This window comes from Penaeus vannamei, chromosome 29, assembly GCF_042767895.1.
Source record: "Penaeus vannamei isolate JL-2024 chromosome 29, ASM4276789v1, whole genome shotgun sequence".
NCBI classification, from domain to species: domain Eukaryota; kingdom Metazoa; phylum Arthropoda; class Malacostraca; order Decapoda; family Penaeidae; genus Penaeus; species Penaeus vannamei.
Genome location: NC_091577.1, coordinates 158,170 through 181,706, shown reverse-complemented (window position 1 = coordinate 181,706; position 23,537 = coordinate 158,170). Strand labels below are relative to the sequence as shown.

Genomic DNA, 23,537 nt, shown 5'->3' with positions numbered 1-23,537 from the left:
TTTTCCAAACTCCCCACAAACTATCCCCCACACACTCCCCCCACCCCTCCCCCCACACTCCCCACACACTCCCCCCAACACTCCCCCAAACTCCCCCCACACTCCCCCACACACTCCCCCCCACACACTCCCCCCCACACACACATACACAATTTAATTATGTTTTTCCTGTATCCGCAATTATTTTATCCTCACATCTCATTTTTATTATTTTTTCTTTCCCTCTCCCCTTTCCAGCCACCAATATCCACATTCTGTTTGCCTTCTTCCTTGAACACCTCCTGGCGAGGGTAAGTATTGGGTACCTATGCTTTTGCTGATATTCTGTTTACAGGATTTCATTTACAGATTTCTGGGTCACAAGTAGCTCATTTACTGATATCGTGCTTCCCAGAATAAAATCTAGTGTCAGTTCAGTGGAAAGTAAATACAGTTTGGTCCCATTTTAATCTGTTGTTAGTTGAGGTCTTGCATAGTATGGTGTATATGTACACTCAGTGTTTTATCTTGGTTGCCTATGCTACACAAGTTTTTGAGTAATGGAAATTTATAAACCTTGGAATATTTACCTTTATATAGCAGGTACTATGAAATGCTTTATCAATAAAGGTATTCAAAGTAAGTTTTGAAAGCTATCTGATATCTCGCAGGATGTGATTCCAAACAACCTTGGTGCCTACATCCATGCCACTCACCTCACCACAATTCTCAGCATCCCTATAGTGATCCTGGGTCTGTGGACAGACCTGTTCAGTCTACGTAAGTGTTATGCAGTTTGCGGTTGATAAGCGTATAGATATATTTTACATGTTCGTTTAAGGTTTGATTTTTAAAGTGGGCATTTTGATATTCTTGACTTGGTTTTAATTAATAGTTATTTGTATTGCTGCCCAGTCTCTTTCCAGTTATCCCAATTAAAGGCCAGTCTTCTTGTAGGCTGACCTAAAGCCCAGTCTCTTTCCAGTTGGCCCACTTAAAGAGCCTAGTCACTCCAATGAGCTGTGCTAGATCTAAATCCTAATCTCTTTCTAATGGAATCCATCTCGACCCCCATTTCTTTCTAGTAGGGCCACACACAGTCCAGTCTTTTTCCAGTGATCCATCTTAAACTCCATTCACTTTCAAGCTGAAGTCCATTGTCTTTCCAGCGGGTCTGCAAAAATTCTTACTTTTTCATATGGACTTGCCTAAGAATCTTTCTTTTCTATGGCCTATTCAAAGAGTGTGTCTTTTACCATGAGGCCTGTGTAAACCCCTGTTTCTTTCCAGTTGGCAGAACCATCATCTGTGCAGTGTATACTGTACTCTTCCTGAAACTGTGGTCCTACGCACAGGTCAATCACTGGTGTCGTTCTGAGAGAACGTGGAAGAAAAAATTCTCACGGCGCAGGAGTTTCTCTTTCCAAAAATTGTTGCGGAAGGAATGTGAGTTTTCCCTAGAATTCTGGAATGGAAGTTCCTAATACTGTCTCAATGTTTTCTGTTGTGGAATATGACTTTTTTATTATACTGATTTTTTTTTTCACTTTCCCCTTTCCTCATTATCATATATAAGTATTTACAAGAACAAGGCTAATGATATTAGCATTGATTTATTCATCTAACATACATTACATCTCTTGCTTTGCTCTTAAAAGATGCAGAAAAAATCAACGAACAAGAGGAGGAAGCGGTAGCTCTCAACCTGCAGCAGTATCCTGATAACTTGACCTTAGGTGACCTTTACTACTTCCTGGTCGCACCAACGCTATGCTACGAACTCAACTTCCCAAGGAGTCAAAGAATCAGGAAAAGGTGCTGGCAAGTTATATTAACAGAATTCTTTGTTTTTAGCTGTTTTTTTTATCTTTATACTTTTCATATGTGTTTATTGTTATTAGCCTTACTATTACTATCAATATCATCATCACTGTCACTCACCATCACTATCATCATTATCATTACCACCATCATCATTATCCTCATCCTCACCATTATCATTGTTATCCTCATCATCATTATCCTCATCCTCACCATTATCATTGTTATCCTTATCATCATTATCCTCATCATCATTATCCTCCTCATCATTATCTTAATCATCACTATCATTATTAGAATTATTATATTCTCTATTTTTAGATAATCATTAGTTAGTGGGATTCAAAGTAGGATATATAATCCTTCTCATCAGTCACCTTCTAAATTGTTATAATCATGCTTTTGATTATTTATTTATTTTTTTACTCTATGAATGTTGATGCTAAATTATTTGTATTATTTATGCAAACATCCATTGAAGATTGGTATAGTAATTAGTATTGAACATTTTTACTGACATGAAGTACAACACAGTGGCAGCATTCCACATAGTAAGTTAGTAATGCCTGCTTGACTAACTTTATTTCGTGAAAATCTCCCAATATGTTGCCACTGAAAAATATACCAGCAAGAAATAAACTTCACCTGTTACAAGCATTCATCAATCATTACTGAGAATGAAAACTTGTCATTTGTATGCCTACATGATATAAGTAACAGGTTTATTGTGTATGTATGTGTGATAGTAAAGAAATCGTTCTTTATCATTTATACACATTATTACTGTATCTCACTGTGCCTTATGATGATAACAGTTAATAATAACAATAATAGTAATGCGTGTATATGGGTTTGCAATGTGTTTTATGAATGCAAACACATATGTGTGTGTGTGTATATGTGTGTGTTTCTCTGTGTCTGTGTGTCTATAGTAACATATACATCATCACTGTAAGTCAAGTGTGATCAGTTGAATGCACACTGATATGCGGAGGCTTTTTTTTTTTAACCACAGAATGAGATGAGTGATACCAGTGAAGAAAGGTTTTTATTATCCTTAATGAAACTGACACCTTTTTAAACAGCCTAGAAGTTTATCGTGGTTGTAATGAAAACTCTATTTTTCTCAGTGGCTTATTCTGTCAGAGGTGTGGCTTTTTGTAAGAGCTTTTGTCTGTACTTTTGTATTTTTTATGGTGATAAGATATTTTACGAGATATGGTTGTTGATAGTGTTTGATGTTGCAGATGCACTGTCACAAATACTAAGTAATAGTAATAATTGATAATACTGTTATTTTTCAATGTTGATGATAGGAATGATAGTTCTTGATATTATTGTGATTGTTGTTGTTATTATTATTATTGTTTTGTTACTATTATTATTGTTTTATCATTATTATTACTGTTGTTTGATGATTATTATTGTTTTATATTATATTATTATTATTATTTTATCATTATTGTGGTTGTTGTTATTGTTGTTGGTACTGAAGATATCATCATTATCCTCATCTTCATCGTCATCATCTTCATCGTCATCTTCATCATCATTAGTGTTCTCAATATCACACATACACATTACTAACGATTTGTGTAATAACTGTATCAGTACCAATATCTAGCATTATAATTAATATTGAAATTATTACTATGGCTATTTTTTTATGACAATACAGTAGTACAGATATCATATATGTCACTAAATAAGATTTTTTGGCTTTTAAGCTTCCTTTTATCATTCTGTGAGCATGACCGAGCCTGCATCCAACAGATTTCTGCTGCGTCGTATGCTGGAGGTTGCCGCTATCACTAACATCCTGCTTGCCATGTTCCAGCAGTGGATCATTCCCAGTGTGCGCAATTCATTCCAGGCCTTCTCTGTGAGTCCTTCTTTGGTATTTTTATCTTTGTCTGAGTCATTCTAAGGCCTTTCTGTTTTATTTTTGTCTAAGTTGTTTTATAGTGTTTAAGTCCTGGAAGTCTGTATTGATTTTTGGAATTTTATTTTATTTTGTTTTGCATTATTTATGTCTTTATTTTTTTATTTTTTTATTTTTTTATTTTTTTTATTTTTTTTTACATTTCCAGGTTTATTTATTTATTAAACCATTTTTTTCCAGTCTGATATTTGTTTTATGTGAGGAATTCAACCTCTTGGACACTTAATGTTTTTATTTTATCATTGTTTTGTGTATTTATTTATTTTCATATCAAGATAAAAAAACAAAACAAAAAAACTTGCATATAAGGAAGACATGATAATACCATCATTTAAACATAACGTTCATAAATGATGCAAAACTTGACAAATGATGTGATTAGTCATCACCACATTTATTTTAGTTGAGGGTTTTAAATTTCTTTCCTCTTGTTGAGTTTTGCTCTTGCTTTTTCAGGACCTTGACTTCATAAGGTGTGCTGAACGGCTGTTGAAACTGGCAGTGAGTACATATTGTTTTTCTTTTATGAATTAAAAAAAATTCAATCAATCGTCCCTCCTCCCATGCCACACTCACTCTCTCTTCTCTTCTCATCTCTTCTCTCCTCTTCTCTTCTCTTCTCTTTTCTGCTCTTCTCTTTTCTCTTCTCTTCTCTTCTCTTCTCTTCTCTTCTCTTCTCTTTTCTCTCTTCTCTTCCCTCCTCTCTCTTCTCTTTTCTTCTCTCCTCTTCTCTTCTCGTTTCGTCTCTACTCTTCTCTTGTCTTCCTCTCCTCTCTCTCTCTCTTCCTCTCCTCTCCTCTCCTCTCTCTCTCTTTTCTCTTCTCTTCTCTCTTCTCTTCTCTTGTCTCCTCTCTTTTCTCTTTCCTTCTCTTGTCTTCTCTCCTCTCTTTTCTCTTCTCTTCTCTTGTCTTCTCTCCTCTCTCTTGTCTTCTCTTGTCTTCCTCTCTCACTTCTCTCTCTCTTCTCTTCTCATCTCTTTTCTCTTCTCTTCTCTTGTCTTCTCTCCTCTTCTCTTCTCGTCTCTTCTCTTTTCTGCTCTCTCTTCTCTCTCTCTCTCTTCTCTCTCTCTCTCTTCTCTCTCTCCTCTCTCTCTCTCTCTCTTCTCTCTCTCTCTCTCTCTTCTCTCTCTCTTCCCTCTCTCTTCTCTCTCTCTCTCTTCTCTGTCTATTCTCTCTCTCTTCTCTCTCTCTCTCTTCTCTCTCTCTTCTCTCTGTCTTCTCTCTCTCTCTGTCTCTCTCTCTCTCTCTCTCTCTCTCTCTCTCTCTCTCTCTCTCTCTCTCTCTCTCTCTCTCTCTCTCTCTCTCTCTCTCTCTCTCTCTCTCTCTCTCTCTCTCTCTCTCTCTCTCTCTCTCTCTCTCTCTCTCTCTCTCTCTCTCTCTCTCTCTCTCTCTCTCTCTCTCTCTCTCTCTCTCTCTCTCTCTCTCTCTCTCTCTCTCTCTCTCTCTCTCTCTCTCTCACTCTCTTTACTCTCTTTACTCTCTTTACTCTCTTTACTCTCTTTACTCTCTTTACTCTCTCTCTCTCTCTCTTTCTCTCTCTCACTCTCTCTCTCTCTCTCTCTCTCTCTCTCTCTCTCTCTCTCTCTCTCTCTCTCTCTCTCTCTCTCTCTCTCTCTCTCTCTCTCTCTCTCTCTCTCTCTCTCTCTCTCTCTCTCTCTCTCTCTCTCTCTCTCTCTCTCTCTCTCTCTCTCTCTCTCTCTCTCTCTCTCTCTCTCTTTTAAGAAAAGCAATGTATTTCAGCACCCAAGCCTATATTTTTTATACAAGTTTTAATATTCCTATAGAGCAATTACTTGCCTATAAAATGTGACCTAATGGACCATACAGGAGATAGTACCTTAAGAACAAATAATATTTCTAGATCCTAATCTTCCTTCTCCATCTACAGATCCCAAACCACATCCTATGGCTCTGCTGGTTCTACCTCACATTTCACTCTTTCTTGAACACACTTGGAGAGTTGTTGCGCTTTGCTGATCGCAACTTCTACCAAGACTGGTGGAATGCCAAGGATGTGGGCACCTTTTGGCGGCTGTGGAACCTCCCCGTTCACAAGTGGGCAGTCAGGTGTGTGACAAGACTTTCTTTTTTATCTTAGAGAGTGAGTGAGTGAGTGAGTGAGTGAGTAAATGAGGTTGACTGTGTGTGTGACTGAGTGTGTGTGACTGAGTGTGTGTGTGTGTGTGTGTGTGTGTGTGTGTGTGTGTGTGTGTGTGTGTGTGTGTGTTTTTGTGAGAGACTGTGTGTGTGTGTTTTTGTGAGAGACTGTGTGTGTGTGTGTGTGTGTGTGTGTGTGTGTGTGTGTGTGTGTGTGTGTGTGTGTGTGTGTGTGTGTGTGTGTGTGTGTGTGTGTGTGTGTGTGTGTGTGTGTGTGTGAGAGTGAGTGAGTGAGTGAGTGAATGAGGGAGTGAGTGTATTATCAAAACATGAGGTGGAGCTAAGGACCAAGAGCTCATGTGGTTGAGCATTAGAGGGAAAATGCACTGTTTTGTCATAATGAAGTTGGACCTTGTTTCCATGGTAGCAGATTCAGTACTTTGGCTAAGTGTGGAGCATCTCTTATCATGGTGCTTTAAGCAACTCAATTGTTCTACTGATAATGTGCTTGCAATGATTTTTTTGTGTTTAAGAATTTCTTCTATCTCTTTATCAGAAATGATTATGAAAATGTCAGGTAATAAAAATATATAATTTATGGTGGTGTGCTCAGCTCATTTGTATGTTATATTAAATAATTTAAAAGATACACTAAATTTTCTACTTGTGTTGAGCAATGTGATTTTTTTAATGAGTCAGAACATTTCATGCTGCAGATAGCCATGTAATTATGATTGCATATCAAGCTATTTTGTCAAAAAGGAATCCTAAAAAAGTTTCTGTTAACATGCATTTCTTTATTAACCCTAATTTCCATTAACCTAAATTAGTTTCTTAGCTGAATATAAGTACCACCTTATTTGTATCAAAAATTATTCCATTTCCCCAGTTAATTGTTGTAACATAGTCTCAAAAAACAATGAAAAGGTGCATAACATTATCTTGTACATGTTTCAGACATATTTTTGTCCCCATGGTTAAAAACAAATACAAGAAATCTACAGCCTCCATTGTGGTGTTTGTCCTCTCTGCTGTCTTGCACGAGTATTTGGTGTCCATCCCACTCCACATGTACAAAATTGGGGTATTCCTTGGTATGATGGTGCAGGTAAGAGAAAATGTGTCTTCTCGAATATTCCTTGACTTTGAATTTTCAAGGTTTAATTATCTTTAATTTATAAACTGCCAGATTTGATATGGACATATCTTCATTTGTGTAAAGACAAGAATATTAAACATCATTATAGTACTGTTACATTGCTTTGATAACTGTTCCCAGATTTTGGATTTTAAATTTGTGGATTTTTTTTTTCACAGGTACCCCTAGTATATATCTCAACGTGGGTAGAATCACGATTTGGACAGCGATGGGGAAACATGATAGTTTGGGCTTCCCTTATCCTGGGTCAGCCATTAGGCATCATGGTATACTACCACGATTATGTTGTTAAAACATTTGAGCCCAGTATGTTAGAAATATAGTAAATTTAACTGGTATATGTATATTTTTTACAATTTTCTTATTGGTGCATTATATCAACAAGTAGGATTGTGTACATAGCATTGTGTGTGTGTGTGTGTGTGTGTGTGTGTGTTTGTGTGTGTGTGTGTGTGCATGTGTGTGTGTGTGTGTGTGTGTGTGTGTGTGTGTGTGTGTGTGTGTGTGTGTGTGTGTGTGTGTGTGCGTGCGTGTGTGTGCGCATGTGTGTTTGCGCGTGTGTTGGTGTGTATTTGCATGTATGTGTCCATGCACATGTGTACATGTGTGTGCATGTGTGCATGTATATGTAGCTCATTATGTACATGTTGGGTAAACACTTCCTTGTGTGAGGATTCTGCCTCAGTAGGAATTGAGAATATTTGTTAATGATCAAGAAACATTCCAGAGTCTACTTAGTGGTTAAACTTTAAGATAACATTCCATACAAATGCACCAATACTCAGGTATATTCTAATCAGAACTAAAGTTTTATACTTATTTAAAACAAAAATTTTATTATACTAAAACTTATCCTGTCAAACTTATGTTTATCTTTTTTATTATCAAATAAATTAACTGACCATTATATATGAAGCATAAAGTATAATCTCCAGCCATGTAAACAGCTATGGAGATATATGGATTTTTTGAGAGCATATAGCAGATGTCAAAAGATCTTTTAATTTGTACTTACATGCTTATTTATGTGTGTCTTCTTCTTGCTTGCATTTTTTCTGTTTTGTTAAGGGATTTCTGTGCCATTTTAGTTAGGAATAGTAAAGATTGTCATTCTAAAAGTTCCATGGGAAATTATCAAGCTTACTAGGGTTCTGAATACAAATACAGCATTGCATGACCCGTGTTAACTCTTTCCATGTAATAATTCCTTGACTCAAGGCTGCTCCTGTGTATGTGCAGTCACTTTTTTTCTCCCCCCCTCCCCCTTTCCTTTTCCCTTTCCCTACTCCTTCCCCTTCCCCTTCCCCTTTCCCCTCCCATTCCCCTTACCCTCACCCTCCCCTTTCCCTTCACCCTCCCATTCCCCTCTCCCCCTTCCCTTTCCTCTTATGTCTGTATATGTGTCTTTAATGTTTCCTTTGCTCCTAGCAACAAGCAATAAGAGGCATGAAGAGTATTGTTTAACTTTGAAAGTAATGGACTTGCAAACTGTTACGAACACTATGGCTCTGGCTGGTAGTTGAGATGGCCTTCTTCAGTTGTCCAAGAGAACTAGCAGGTATTTTCTATAATAAAAACAAACCTTTAAACAGCTTGGGCATTTGAACTACTCTAATATTCACGTGTTAATGTAGTGCCTTCAGTCACTGATAGTTCTCAGAAACCAACGCCTTTTTGGTTATACTTGACTGTCTTTTTGTATATTTATGCTATCCAAGTGTGTGTTGTGTGTTTGTATTTCAACCATGTGATTCCAGCTCAAATCCCCATCAAAGTGATACTAGTATGTAGAACAGTTTCACATGGTAAATACAAGATTGACTTATTGTTATGTTGAACCAGGGTGAAAGTGCATTTTAAGAGGTTTTAATTTTACTCTGGCATATAATTATTGAAAATACTGTAAATCTGTTGTTACAAGAAAAGAAAAAAGCCTCCTTATTTCATTTTACCTTGTTATGTATAATTAGCTTTACTCTTTATATAGTTATTAACCTTATAGTGACAGGTATGGCTCTAGCCATCATGACATAATGGCCTATAAGATAAATATACATCATGATGGGTGGGCCAGCTATACACAGCTTAATGGGACCATCATTTTTGGCAAATAACTCCCTTCTTGTCCAATTTGATTTAATTGCATTTCCAAGGAGTTCCAGGGCTTCTGAATTGCCCCTGAAAGTTTCAAGGCCCACCTGCTATTTTTCAAGTGGTAGCAGCCACTTTCAATGCCCACCGAAATATGATTTTTCACTTTACCTTAGAAAATCGGCAATTGTGATGTAACGATTAGATATAATAAAACAGTGATATTATTTTCTGAAAGCTTATAAAATTTCACATAATATGAGACCTATATTTATTTTTTGGAATTATCTAAAAAATCTGGGAAGCTTTCAGAAACAATAACAGATTTTTTGTATACAGATAAATATAAAAATGATATATCACTTATATGGACTATTTTCGTTTCTTTATGTTTTGATTATATTTTGTCAGTTTTATTCTTGAACAAAATGTTTTTGCTAAATGATCCTGATCACCACCAAAATTTTATGGAATCTCAGATAAAAGTTTCATTAAAATCTGTCCATAACTTTTTGAGTTAGAAAAAACATCCTGCATCCAAATAATGATCCAGACCACCACAGGGTCATGGCTTCTAAGCTGGGCTAAGATACACCTCTGGTAAAAATCTCATTTTTGAATTATCCTACAAACATCAAGAAACAAGGACACAACCAACCAACCAACAAATGGAAGTAACAATATATATATACACATAAGGTCATGGAATACACGGAGATAATCTTTATATACATATGTATGATATATACATAGTTTTACACCACCCTGTAATTGTATATCAGTATTTCACGGGTGTTGCTGTTAAAGGTGTGTTCCATCCCGTAGAGTTACAGGGCCTGGGACCCTCGTGCGCGTGACCCCTTCCGGCGCGGTCTGGCCTGCGAGTGTGATATTCGCTGGCATGAAGAACGATCATATTTCAGACCAGTAATATGTTGTAAAACCACATTTACAATGATAAAGGGAAATAATAGATGGTTATATTATATACAACTATTCCATATATGATTTGTTATCAATAATGTAAAAAGAAGAAAATCGCGATATTTCTATACTCTACACTTTTACGCGCAGCACAATCATTTTCAGTCCGATATTAACGAATTATGGCTTATTTTATAGCTGAATAGATCTATTGCATGATGCAATAAGAATTTACGATATTTTCATGTATATCTTGTAAAAGTGACATAAAGAAAATGGCCCCTTTTATGGTTTTCAAAAAGTCGCCTACGTAAAATATTCACATAAAAAGGTCGAATTTGAAAAATGTACATCCACCATGCAATAGATGAAAGATTGTTCTATTCAGATATGAAACCAGATTTTTTTTCTATTTATTTATTTTTATCATTTTTAGAGATTTTTTTAATGGCCATTGTACGCCGAGAAAAAAACCAACTCAAGTGCGACCCTTTGTAGTCTTCAAAAGCTGTCGCGCACACAATTTTAGTCCGAAATAAAAGTTTTATGGCATTTTTCTTATAAAAGTGACATATGAAAAAGTCTTTTATGGTGTTCTAAAAATCATCAACGCAAAATTTATTTACTTACTTATTTACTTATTTACATCTGTCTCAGCCCTCGACTCAACTAATTTTGCATGGTCTTTTCCCCCTCCAGTTTTTTGTCTCCGTCCCTTCTCCAACCCCTTCTACTATCTATTTCCTAAGATGTAAGAGCCGTGCTGAAAGGATGAAAGGCTGACCTTACGGTACTCCCGATTTAATTGTCTAGCCCTTACCTTTTAGTGAAAGAGGGTGGGCCGTTTGTGCCATTTTATATAATCCAGGCTCCCCATGACCAGTTATAAAGATGTAATCCCTTTATTAGAGGCAATGAGGCTAGCCCCTTTATCAAATAGCCCCAACCCAGGCTCTCTTTTGACCACGGCTCCGAACACTGAAACTACTACCCACTCCTCAATGCCTACTAGTGCATTACCCACCCAAGCAGAGAATCCATCTCCAGAAGATATTCCTACCCACCTAACTTCCTCAAATTCATCTACTCTACCCCCGCAACCTTCATCAAGCAACCAATCCTCCCTTATTACTACCTTGCAGCCTTATTCTCCATCATTCCGTAATACTCCCTCTTCCACACTTCCCCGACCATCCACCACCACCAACCCTACAGATATCTGAAATACTCTGTTTAGCCCAGCTAAATGGGACCGATTTTTCGTGATACCTGTTACAGCTCCTTACTCAGGCAACACTCTTCTCTTTCAACAATGCCTCAAAAACAAGTAGGCAGAGTCCCTTTCTATACCAGACGCGATCGCTCCCACCTTGTAACAGTCAGATCAGAAACTGAATCTATTGCACTATCAAATTTAACTAGACATCTAAGGTCATATAGCACTATAGGAAGGTATAGAAAAGGGGGATGTCAGGTGATAGTTGCTATGCATCAACTATCTAGAGTAATGTTGAAAGGTTGAAGATGGGTAGGGGGTTGATGAAGGAAAGGGTTATGGTGGTTTAGGTAAGGGAGTTAGATCAAGTGAAGGATATTTATGCATCTGAAGAAGAATAGGTTGTCCAGGCAGAAGCTGTGGGATTCTGTAAGGATGTCTGATATGTTGGGATGTCGGTGAAGGGAGGATAGGAGGTACGTGCTGTATTAAAGCGTGGACAGGACAAGAGAATGTGTGGAACTGAAAGAGGGATATTACATAGAGGACATAGGGACGGGTCTGAGCGTGACATTAGATAGACGTGTAATAGGCGAGTGTGGCCAATACGTAAGCGTGCGAGGGCCGTCTCCCAAAGTCTGTTCCTGTGAAATGGAGCTGACCAAGAGATTGATGGTTTTATTATTGTGGAGGCTTGACCAGAAAGATTGGCATCGGGTATACAAGAAGGTTTTAAAGTAGGGGTAATAATCCGTAGCTGGAATATGTGAGAAGCGTAGTTGAGGTGATGTGGACATTGCGGCACAGCATGCAAGAGTATCTGCCTGTTCACTGCCAGGGATTCCAACATGGCTGGGTACCCAGCCATCTGACAGATTTATGACATGTGGATAGCCCATAAGGGGTAAGGGCTACGCAATTAACCAAGGGAATACCATGCCCATGGCTCCCAGAAGCTGTTCTTGACTGACACAAAACAAGCCTTTCATCCTATCAGCACGGCTCTCACATTGTAGCAGTGGGATAGAAGAAGGGAATGAAGAAGATATGGAAGAGGAAAGGACAGAAGAAAAGACCAAGCAAAATAAGTTGAGGCATATAGTTTTGTGCTTGTCATTTTTCAAAATGGGAACTTGTTCTTTTGTTTTATTGGCTATAACTCAAAAAAAATTCAGGCAATTTTGAAAAAAAATCAACCTCAGAGATCAGGCTAAAGTCTGAATAAAAGACTAAGAGTTTCATCAAAATCGTCAAGAAAATTTGATAAACTGAAAAAAAAAACAGACTGTTGCTTAAGCCTAGCTACAAAGTCTAAACTGTTGCATAAATACTACATCACAAAAAATTCAGGCTCCATCATGATACGGTTAAAAAAAGTCTTTTTAAGCACAGTGGATACTCTTCAAACCCTTAGTTCTAAAAATTGAATTTATGGTATTCTTCAGCTATAAAGGAAATATTTGGGACAGACTGAAATGAAACAGATTAAAGAGCTACTTAGGACCTCCATGCACTGACTAAAAAGATCACATTATTTTTGTACTCATAATTATACACTATAATTTGACTGGATAATGCTTCCTCTGAAGACATTACAAAAATCTGCTTGAATAATGGCATCGGTGAGTCACAGATGTCTTTTACAGGCATGAAAGAGATAAGAACTGAAAAAAAATATTACATTTGTTTAATTATAACAACCATAACTACCCTTCTAGTAGTCAAAGATGAGTATGGTGTGAAACCCGAGGAAGTTATGCAATCAATGTAGTATACCATTAGGCAGAGGTGGCCAACCAGACGATCACAATTGACTGGTTGGTCACAAGCCTGTTTTAAATTGATCACACTACACCTGTTAATGATTTGTCCTTCAGAATTTGTCATGCAAACAGCTGCAATAGCATATCCAAGTACTCATGATACTTGGATTATTATATTTCTCTTTTTCTCTGGGAATAAATTATATTTATATTTATAATGATGTTACACTATTACAGTTACAATTATGGAATATGTTTGAATCTTAGGCTGGTAGATCACATCACGGTAACTGTAGAAAAAGTAGATCATATCTCACAAAAGGTTGGCCATCCCTGCCATAAAGTATAAACATGTAGACTGAAGAATAATTGTGCCTCAGGGAAGAATAAGTACATAGTTCTGCTTTCACAATTTCTTTGTAATTATTTGTCTCTTGACAATAGATAAGGTTTTGTGCATGTTTACTGCAAAGAGGTGTACTAAAATCCATGTCTTGCTATCAAATAGCAAATATGAGCAAGAGTTATAATTAACTGGTAAAAAAATATTTTGTACAAGCTTTTCTTCTGGCATCAAGGAGGAATGAAAACATCAACTGACTAGAAAAACAATAGATATTCTATTTACAGTAACAAAACTGTACAAAGGAATCACTGTTGGGAATTGCTTCATTTATTAGTGCTTGCTAATAACAAAATAAATTAATTCATTATGAGAAATGAAAAGAATGAAATATGAAATTGAACATGAAGTTAAATTTGCAGTCCCATCCGAATACAAATACAAATCGAAAAATATACTGAAATGTTAAACAGTTTGACTTTCAGTTCAGTCCTGAATATGAATTCCAAGATTAAAAAACATGACAGTTTTACCAACGTCACCATTTGTACATAACTTTGTTAAATTTCTGTTTCTTATTTTTCTTTCCATTTGCATTCTTTTGCACCACATTCCTTTTTAACTTTGTCACCAAGCCATTCAGGTCTGACGGCATGATAAGTTCTTCCTTTAACATTTTGGTCCGTTCCACTGGCTGGAATTTGGAGTTGTTCCTTGTCTTTTCACCGTTGCTTTGCACCTTCTCATTGGACTTTGTAGCTGCATGCACTGGCGACACATTCAACTGTTTATCGGGCGTGGGAGGAGTTTCCTGCTCCTGTATATGGAAGACCTCCTGCCAGTCTATGGAGGCATTGAGACCTCTGTGTGCCTGAGGTTTATGGGATGCCCCCCACAGGCTGAGGAGGCCCCATGGTTGCTGCCCCTGCTGCTCCTCCTGATGATGGAAAGGAAGATGATATAAGCCATATATTAAGAAAACAATAAGGATATGACTTAGGGTTGAATATACCACATCATGATTTCACAACTAAATCAACAAAAAAAGGTAGGGGATAAAAATGAGCTCAAGGAGGACAAGGAAAACTAGACTGAAACACCAGTACTGATCACAGTCCCAATATTTTGTACTAGATTTCCAAATTTGAATATGCTATAGTAATTTTTAGGAAAATAGCAAGCAAACTGTATTCTGTAAAGTGGTGCATCAAATTTTAAAAAATAAAAATTAATAGGTAGAGTTAATAGGCTAAATTTCAAATAAATTATTGAAAAATAAGTTAAATACTTCTTTTGAATTATGTATTGTGCAAAAAGAAAAGGATTCACAGGCAATTACCATAATTTTTAAATGGAAATTACATAGTAGTATGTAAGTCTTCTTTATATTTCCTTTTAAATACTGTTATCTAGCATGCATGCATACCTGCACGCACGCTCACACGCACGCACGCACGCACGCACGCACGCACACACACCCATGCAACGCACACGCACGTACACAAACACACACACAAACCCACAAAAAAAAGAGCGACTTACAATATGTTCAGTATCTTCCTCTAATCTGTATCTGGCGTGTGTGATTTCTGACCGAAGTCTCTCTAGTTCCTCCAGGGTCACATTACGACTGACATTTAACTCACGTTCAAGGGGGTTCTGCAATGAGAGAAGGAAACAGACTTAGAACATCACAAGCAGAAACCACAGTAGCTTGTGCTTACACTTCATTTGGTAATGCTTTCTGAAAAGAATGGCTTCCATGAATTTATTAAATGTACGTGACCTTATTATGGTTTCTAAAATGTGGAAGCCTCTTATCAGCATCATAAAATTTTTAAGAGCACAAACAATGGTAAAAAAAAAGAAAATCAGCCAAAAGGCCTCAACAAGCTAATAATTTTGTAATGATGAATCTACATTATTTCACACAAATGACCGAGTTAAAATCCTCGAAAAAATGTATTTCTCCTTCAAGATGCCTTAATCTGTAATCTATGAACAACAGAATAAGCAAACCTTGTGCCTAACAGACTAATTTACCGTAATACACCATGTAAGGAAAAAGTAAATACATAGATAAATAAATAAATACAATACATAACCAAACTTAATTAATTAGAGGCCAAAATACTCTGTATTCTCAACACTATACATTCATATACATTGCAGAGAATGATGATCTACAACACATACCTGAATGTACAATGCATTGTGTTCTGGTTTCACAAAGTCATCACCCCTCACAACCGACAAGCCTCTCTCCTTGAAGTCAAATTTATCATAAAATTCATAGAAACCTCTCAGTAAATCTTCTAGGCTTTGCTTGTTATCTGAGGCTGTTAATATCTTCAAATCTCGCAAGAAGGTGCAGTTGATACTTTCTGCTGTGCGTACATCATCATCACCTGCCAAAATACCAGTTTGAATTTGAATGCGTTATTGTGACAGGTCTCTAAGACAAAATATGAATCAGAAAAAGTATGAATAAGAGAGAGAACTTCCTCAGAGCATGATGTAGATTCAGATGTCAACCCAATGATGCAGCATTGTCTTTGAGCCTGGGTGGGCTGATTCCAGGGATGTAATTATTAATGCTATTACATTAGGTGTCTCCATAAACTGCTTACCTCACACCAAGCCAGTCACACAACATTTACTTCATTAATTCCTTCATTTGTTTTGAAAATACTTCTTCCTACATCTATGTATATATTAGTAATTTCAGTGACTTTATAATATCTTAGGGTTTGTTAAGATAATTATAAATCTATATAACACCCCCCCACACACACACAAATACACATACCACACACACACACACACACACACGCACACCACACACACACACACACACACACACACACACACACACACACACACACACACACACACACACACACACACACACACACACACACACACACACACACACACACACACACACACACACACACACACACACACACACACATACACATACACATACACACACACACACACACACATACACACACACACACACACACACACACACACACACACATATACACACACACACACACACACACACACACACACACACACACACACACACACACACACACACACACACACACACACACACACACACACCACACACACACACACCACACACACACACACCACACACACACACACCACACACACACACACTTACACACCACACACACCACACACTTACACACCCACACACACACACCACATACTTACACACCCACACACACACACCACACACTTACACACCCACACACACACACACACCACACACACACACACACCACACACACACACCCCACACACTTACACCCCACACACACACACACACCACACACTTACACCCCACACACACACACACACCACACACTTACACCACACACACACACACACACACCACACACTTACACCCCCCCCCCCCACACACACAGACACCACACACTTACACCCCCCCCACACACACACACACCACACACTTACACCCCCCCACACACACACCACACACTTACACCCCCCTCCACACACACACCACACACTTACACCCCCCCCACACACACACACACCACACACCACACACACACACGCCATCTGTGCACCCTCCTATATACAACTTTTCCCCTACCAATGCTCTATGTATAATTTTGATGAAAATTAAGGGTATTAAGATGATAAATGCATGCAACTAACTTGTGAAATTATAGTTTTCTATTGATATCTTATCACAGTGAAATATATATGATTAAAGACAAGGATTATACAAAACTATAATTAGACAGGCCATTATATTTCTTACAAAAAGTGCTAAAGCATTCTCTTTCTCTTGCTCTTTTTTCAGTTATCTATTTTTTCTTCTTATTCTAATTACGTATCTTCATTCACTTCAACTACCCAGATATGACTTGTAAACTGTTGAATGCCTCTCATAATCACCACAAATATAAGACTAATTCTATATAGTAACAATACCTACTCTTGCATACAGGCAGTGCTATCAATGAGGAAAAATACCACGGTGAAGAAAGAATCCATTCTTGATCAATCATTTAAAAACTGCTCTCAAAATTATCTCAAGGAATGGCCAGCAAGACTGTCAACAATGAACATTGCCACTGTCATACCTTTCTAATTTCCCCCTTATTCTAAAATATACCATATCAACTAAACAAAAAAATGCATTAGTTTATGGTAAATGTGTCATTAAACTCAGATCATACAGCAATAGGTTAAACATAATAGGCTAGACTTAAACTTCCATTTTTAAATGTCTATATTTTAAAGAGAGGTTACTAGTTCCCATCCTCATATTCTATATCAAAGCAATAATTAAACTTTGAAAATATAAAATGCAATATTCTGAGATAATACTCTGCAAATGAATAGACCATGAGTATGTCTATGACAAAGCTAACAGGCTTTTAAAATCCTTGTTTTTTTCCATGAATTTATTTCAACTCAATTTATTGCAAACTCTTACCTGCTAACTTAATAAGCATCTGGAGGGGAGGAATGACAGGTGGTGAAGTTCTCATTAAGTAGAAGAGGACCAGGAGTGTCAGGGAAAAGTTGGTAACCCAGCGCCCTGCGTATGGCGAAGTAACATGGCGATCCTTTGCCCATTTCCTAATGGCAAAGACTAAGGGCCGCACTCTCTTGTCCATGCTTCCATACAGGTACAACATTTCACTCATATAAAACCCACTCCTGCAAAACAAGCAACAACACCATTCAGAAATATTCTACAAATCCCAGTGATTAGCAAAGCTATTTTCAGACTAATTCAAAGCCTGCTTAAGTCAGAGCTCTTGCAAAGTCCTCAGCTAAATTTTCCACAGTAAAGTTCAGAGGACAAAGAGACACTTGAACCTGTGGCAAAACAGTGTCCACAGCCTTTACTCCCACAATGTAAAAGCTGCAGTCACTTGAATGTATCTTTTATACCTGTTGGCCATAGAGAGGTCACACTCCATGTCAGTCAGATCCTGGCGATACTTGATAATGGGAACACGGGCTGCTAGAATCTTCCTCACCTGCCATTCAGAAGGGAAAATTATACATTAAGTAGAAAACTGACACAATGATACACGTGCAATATTTTTCTTTTCTATTTTTCTCTTAAATGCCTTAAATTATCTAATTCTTAAGAATGATATGGATTATGTATTCAATACAATAAGCAAGACTGATAAATTTCATTTTGGATTTTAAAAACAAGCAAAAATTGAGCTAATCCTGGTACATATTACCATAAGAAAGATACTAATATACTGGACCACTGAAGTAACAGCTTTGAGAAAGTTAACATAATCTTATTCTTTCTACAATTCATTCAAGGCTTGGAAAGTAATCACTGTCAGAATTATGTGTGTTTTGTATCAAATTATATGATCTGACACAATATGCAACAAAGAATGCAGTGTTAAAAAATGTACATATAACTTAATATATAATACAGGAGTGTTAAGAATATATATGTAAATTTAGATACATCATATGTGCTATTACTGAACTGATATTACAAAAAATTTCATAAAACGAAAATCCCTAATGTGCACTTCAGCCACTGATGCTGGAGCGCATGTATACAGAGAGATTTCACAGGCACATTTCACAGGTATAGTCGCCGAGTCAATTACGTTCCCTTTTAACCCCATTTCTTGAATTTTCTGTCTTTTTATAAATTGCCAACTTATTTTATCTTCACTCTCGAAGTTTAAAACAACAGCAGCAGCAATAATAATAATAGGTAGGGATAATGGCAAGGACGATGACATTGACAACAATAATAACAATAACAATCATCATCATCATCATAACAACAATAGCAATAACAATAATAATAATAATAATAATAATAATAATAATAATAATAATAATAATAATAATAATAATAATAATAATAATAATAATAATAATAATAATAATAATAATAATAATAATAATAATAATAATAATAATAATAATAATAATAATAATAATAATAATATTATTATTATTATTGATAATAATAATATTGATAATAATAATATTGATAATGATAATATTGATAATGATAATAATGATGATAATAATAATAATAACAATAACAATAACAATAACAATAATAATAATAATAATAATAATAATAATAATAATAATAATAATAATAATAATAATAATAATAATAATAATAATAATAATAATAATAATAATAATAACAATAACAACAATAATAATAACAATAATAATAATAATAATAATAATAATAATAATAATAATAATAATAATATTAACAAAAACAATAATAATAATAATAATAATAATAATAATAATAATAATAATAATAATAATAATAATAATAATAATAATAATAATAATAATAATAATAATAATAACAATAACAATAACAATAACAATAACAATAACAATAACAATAACAATAACAATAACAATAACAATAACAATCCTATCCTAAATATAGAATATAATCAATAAAAATAATTTATACAAATTATACAAATATCAGTATGAATAATAAAACTTAAAATAATAACAATAACAGCAACAACAGCAAAACCACCTACAACAACAACAGTAATAATAATAATAATAGTAATAGTAATAGTAGTAGTAGTAGTAGTAGTAGTAGTAATAGTAATAGTAAAAGCAGTAGTAACAATAACAGTAATAATTAAAACAACAATAATAATAAAAATAAAAATACAAATACAAAAAATAATAATAATAATAACAATAACAATAATAATAAAAATAATGATCATAATAATAATGACATAATATCAAGAAAAATGAACAATATCAAGAAAAAACATCATCATCATCATCATCATCAATAACAACAACAACAAAAATAAAAACAATAATAATAAACTAAATTTCCTGGTATGAGGTAGACAGGTGAGATCAGGTATGCCTAGTAATTGACTTTTTGGTATCCAAGTGCTTGTGGAACCATTTGTCTGTACTTAAAACTGATAAAAAAACACCATAGTAGACAGTGTATCTTTCCTGCATCAGCAAATTAACATATCATATTTAAAATACTGCAAAATGAACATATACAATGGGCATATCAATCATTTCTCACCTGAGAACATCCAGGCACAAAATTATCTAGAATATCTGAGATGACTTCCATGTGGCGCTGCATGGTGATGCGAGGATTGGCCGCAGACCGTGATTTCTTGGCCTGGAAGACCAAGCGCTGAGTGGTGTCCTAGAAAGTAAAAAATGATCAATTAGTGGTTCTTCAATTTATTGCACAGGCAATAAATCTTCACAATACAGTCTAAATCACATGGAAAAAGAATCAGAATACAAGATACATAAAATACTGCTGTATATGAAGTTTAAACATTAGTTCCTATCAAATGAAATAGTCCACACAAACTAATTATTAAAACAAATATCATCACAACAACCATAAAGACTGAAAAGAAGTACCCTCAGACTCTAACCTTTCATATTCATGAATACTGACCTGATTAGTGACATCAAACAGTTCCAAAATCATGTCCAAGTCACAGTTGATTCGCCCAAAGGAGTTAACCGAGGAACCAAAGGGAAGGACACATGCCTGTGGGAATAGGCCTGAGAGTGCAACTTCTACCTGTGGAATGAATCATCTTCTTTAGCTATTGCTTTACATATAAAAGCATAAATCACAATTAATCAGGTATCAAAAGTGCAATACTGTTTAATGTTTAATGTTTGAAAACAAATAAATGTGCCAGACATCAAAGGTAATATAGCACTATGGTAGAGTATTGAGTCGGCAAAGAGTTAAAGGCAAGTACAATAGGAACTATATGTTAAAGTCATAAGGTTATGGCAAAAAATATATAACAGGTTATTAGATAATGAAAAGAGGAAAATATATGAAACCTACCTGTCTGCATGTAAAAAACCTGAGTCTTGAACCTAACTCAGTCAATTTTTGGCATTCATATGATTTTTGTATCTGCTCTGACAACTGTTTTAAAGACAGGGAGAAAGTAGAATAAAAAGATTAGCATCTTTTCAAAACTTACATATATCACCAATATTAAGAAAAGAGCATTATAACATTTGCAACCGTTCTTGTCCCCTTTTACAAGAAAGCGCTCTTACATCTCTGCTCTGAGACAACTGCAGCTGAAGTTCTTCATTAGAAGGAACTGTCTCTTGCATGATGTCTGTGGTACTACTGATGTTGGTCTTCTTCCTGTTAGAGGATGCAGTCCGACTGGCTGAGAGCCACACAAAGGGAGAGTGAACAGGTATGATGCGTTCTGTTGGAGGTGAACGTGTGGCCTGCAGCGCTTTTTCCAGGGATTCTGCCTCATCAAACTCCACAAGGATCATCTCCTTCAAAAAGAAAGATACACTACTCAGAATAATGATGAAAATTCAGTATGAAAACACAAATTATCTTCTTGTCTAACTGATAGGAATTTTTGACTTTCAAAGGAACAAATGTATACAGTTCAACAGCATATCAATAGCATATGATTAGCTACCTACTTTATTGACATTGCTATGTCTGGTGGTATAATGGAACATCTTCCGCACAGCTCCATACTGACTGCACACCTGGTGTAGGTCTGTAGACGAGGGCAGCCCTGCCACCTCCACCAAGAGTGACCTGCGAGCCTCATTCCGCCTCTGGCTTACCAGCACATCAAACGGCACAAAAGACTCACCTAAAGAAAAGGAAGAAATGAGATATGCATTTCAAACATCATAATTTCTGGAAATTAATCAAGCAAAACAACATATGAACAAGAACTCAAATTCATGAGCTCTTGGCTAAGCAAGATGTCTATGAGTACCCCATATATAACCAGGATATTCTGGGCCTGATCCTGCCCTCGGCAGAAAATGTTTAGTTGACAGAGTTTGACTATTCAGATCCACTTCAAATTAGTTATAAACTTCAACAGCTACCTTACAATCAGAATTTCAACATTTACTGGTGCAGTATCATGCACTTGCCGCAGTTTCTGTACCTCAAGCTCAGAAAGCAATAATAAGAGTAATACAAGGGAAACTGCAAAGTAAACTATGAATATTATACAGAAAATTAGTAAATACATAGACATGGGGAGGTGCCCCCTGCAACCCACCCATAGGGGGCTGATGCACACCAACACCACAGACTATAGAGTTTGGTCTGCGCGGGCAAAAATTATTTGGTCAAATTCTGTCCGCGCAAATGTAGTTCTCAGGTAAGTTTCTGTGCACTCTTGTTCCTTTTTAAATTATCTTCCACGCTTAAAATTCTTTTGACCTTTCCATGCACTTGTTTCATCATCTATCCGCAGATCAGTCCACGCATATATAGACAAAACAATGTTCTCCGCGCATGAAAAAATGTAATATTCCCCGCACAAGAAAGATACTCTACAGTCTGGCCAACACCCAGCTTGGACAACAAAGAATCTGCAAGGTATGTAGAGCAGGAAAGAGTGTATGACAGACTCGACTTCCAGTGCTTCCGCTTGTCAGTCAAAAAATCTATCTAAACGTGCATACATGGAGGATTCTTTGCCTTCCCGGGGCTGGTGGGCGGCAGCGTGGTACCATTCGTGCTCTCCCTACCTCTCGGGGCCAAGAGTGTGGATAGTGGGCGGTTCCACAGCATATGTCCTACATATTGGGGTGGTAGAGGGTGAGAGGAATCCATTAATTTTCATAGCGGTTGGTTATTTACATTTCAGATTTTACATTCTAGCCTCCCCGTGCTAAGATTAAATTACACAAGCACTGTAGTTGCATATTACTAAGACCTTGCATAATAGACAAATGACAATGAAAAAGATGGAAAATCAAGCTAACATCATTTCAGATCGCCGTTAATCATTACCGAACAGTCTGTCATGTATTAGTTTGATAAGAAAATAAGTCAGGCAATAATATAAATATCAACTCCCGATTCCCAATTCGGCAGCTACTTTCTCCTACTTGGAGTACATTCCATATACTCTGGCGCTTTTTCTATGGACTGCAGCTTTCTCTTTCTTCTTTAACAGCTTTATAATCCTTAGATTTAGTTAAAGTGTCTGAAATACTGACTGATAATAGTCTACGCACCTGCACCACTATGGCAGTAGTTCCTGTTGTACAAATGGAAAGGTATTCTGGGCGATACAATATTGCATTTTATAGCCCTCAGCAGAGGCATATTATGGG

At 36.2% G+C, this 23,537-nt stretch overlaps 2 protein-coding genes across 2 annotated transcripts in view; one reads left to right on the top strand and one right to left on the bottom strand.

Annotated features, from left to right (window-relative positions):
• Positions 1–237: 237 nt before the first annotated feature.
• On the top strand, positions 238–8,931 carry mdy (diacylglycerol O-acyltransferase; the record flags this gene model as incomplete). Its single annotated transcript, XM_070142150.1, is given in 9 exon segments — positions 238–290; positions 651–759; positions 1,270–1,425; positions 1,638–1,794; positions 3,574–3,682; positions 4,199–4,243; positions 5,630–5,808; positions 6,796–6,946; positions 7,156–8,931. Coding segments are annotated over 9 exon segments (1,124 nt in total), but the record flags the coding sequence as incomplete, so codon positions are not given.
• A 4,657-nt stretch (positions 8,932–13,588) lies between these two features.
• The window catches only part of LOC113829017 (poly(A) RNA polymerase, mitochondrial), a 10,069-nt gene continuing 120 nt past the window's right edge, over positions 13,589–23,537 (bottom strand). Inside the window, exons 1-11 of the mRNA XM_027382095.2 lie at positions 23,439–23,537; positions 21,870–22,048; positions 21,477–21,713; positions 21,256–21,339; positions 20,848–20,976; positions 20,455–20,583; positions 18,309–18,397; positions 17,845–18,071; positions 15,531–15,742; positions 14,877–14,993; positions 13,589–14,271 (exon numbers count right to left, since the gene is read on the bottom strand). The exon at positions 23,439–23,537 is cut by the window's right edge and continues 120 nt beyond it. Coding sequence (XP_027237896.2) covers positions 13,873–14,271; positions 14,877–14,993; positions 15,531–15,742; positions 17,845–18,071; positions 18,309–18,397; positions 20,455–20,583; positions 20,848–20,976; positions 21,256–21,339; positions 21,477–21,713; positions 21,870–22,048; positions 23,439–23,537 — 1,901 coding nt within the window. The 3' untranslated portion in view covers positions 13,589–13,872. The remainder of the gene's footprint in view (positions 14,272–14,876; positions 14,994–15,530; positions 15,743–17,844; positions 18,072–18,308; positions 18,398–20,454; positions 20,584–20,847; positions 20,977–21,255; positions 21,340–21,476; positions 21,714–21,869; positions 22,049–23,438) is intronic.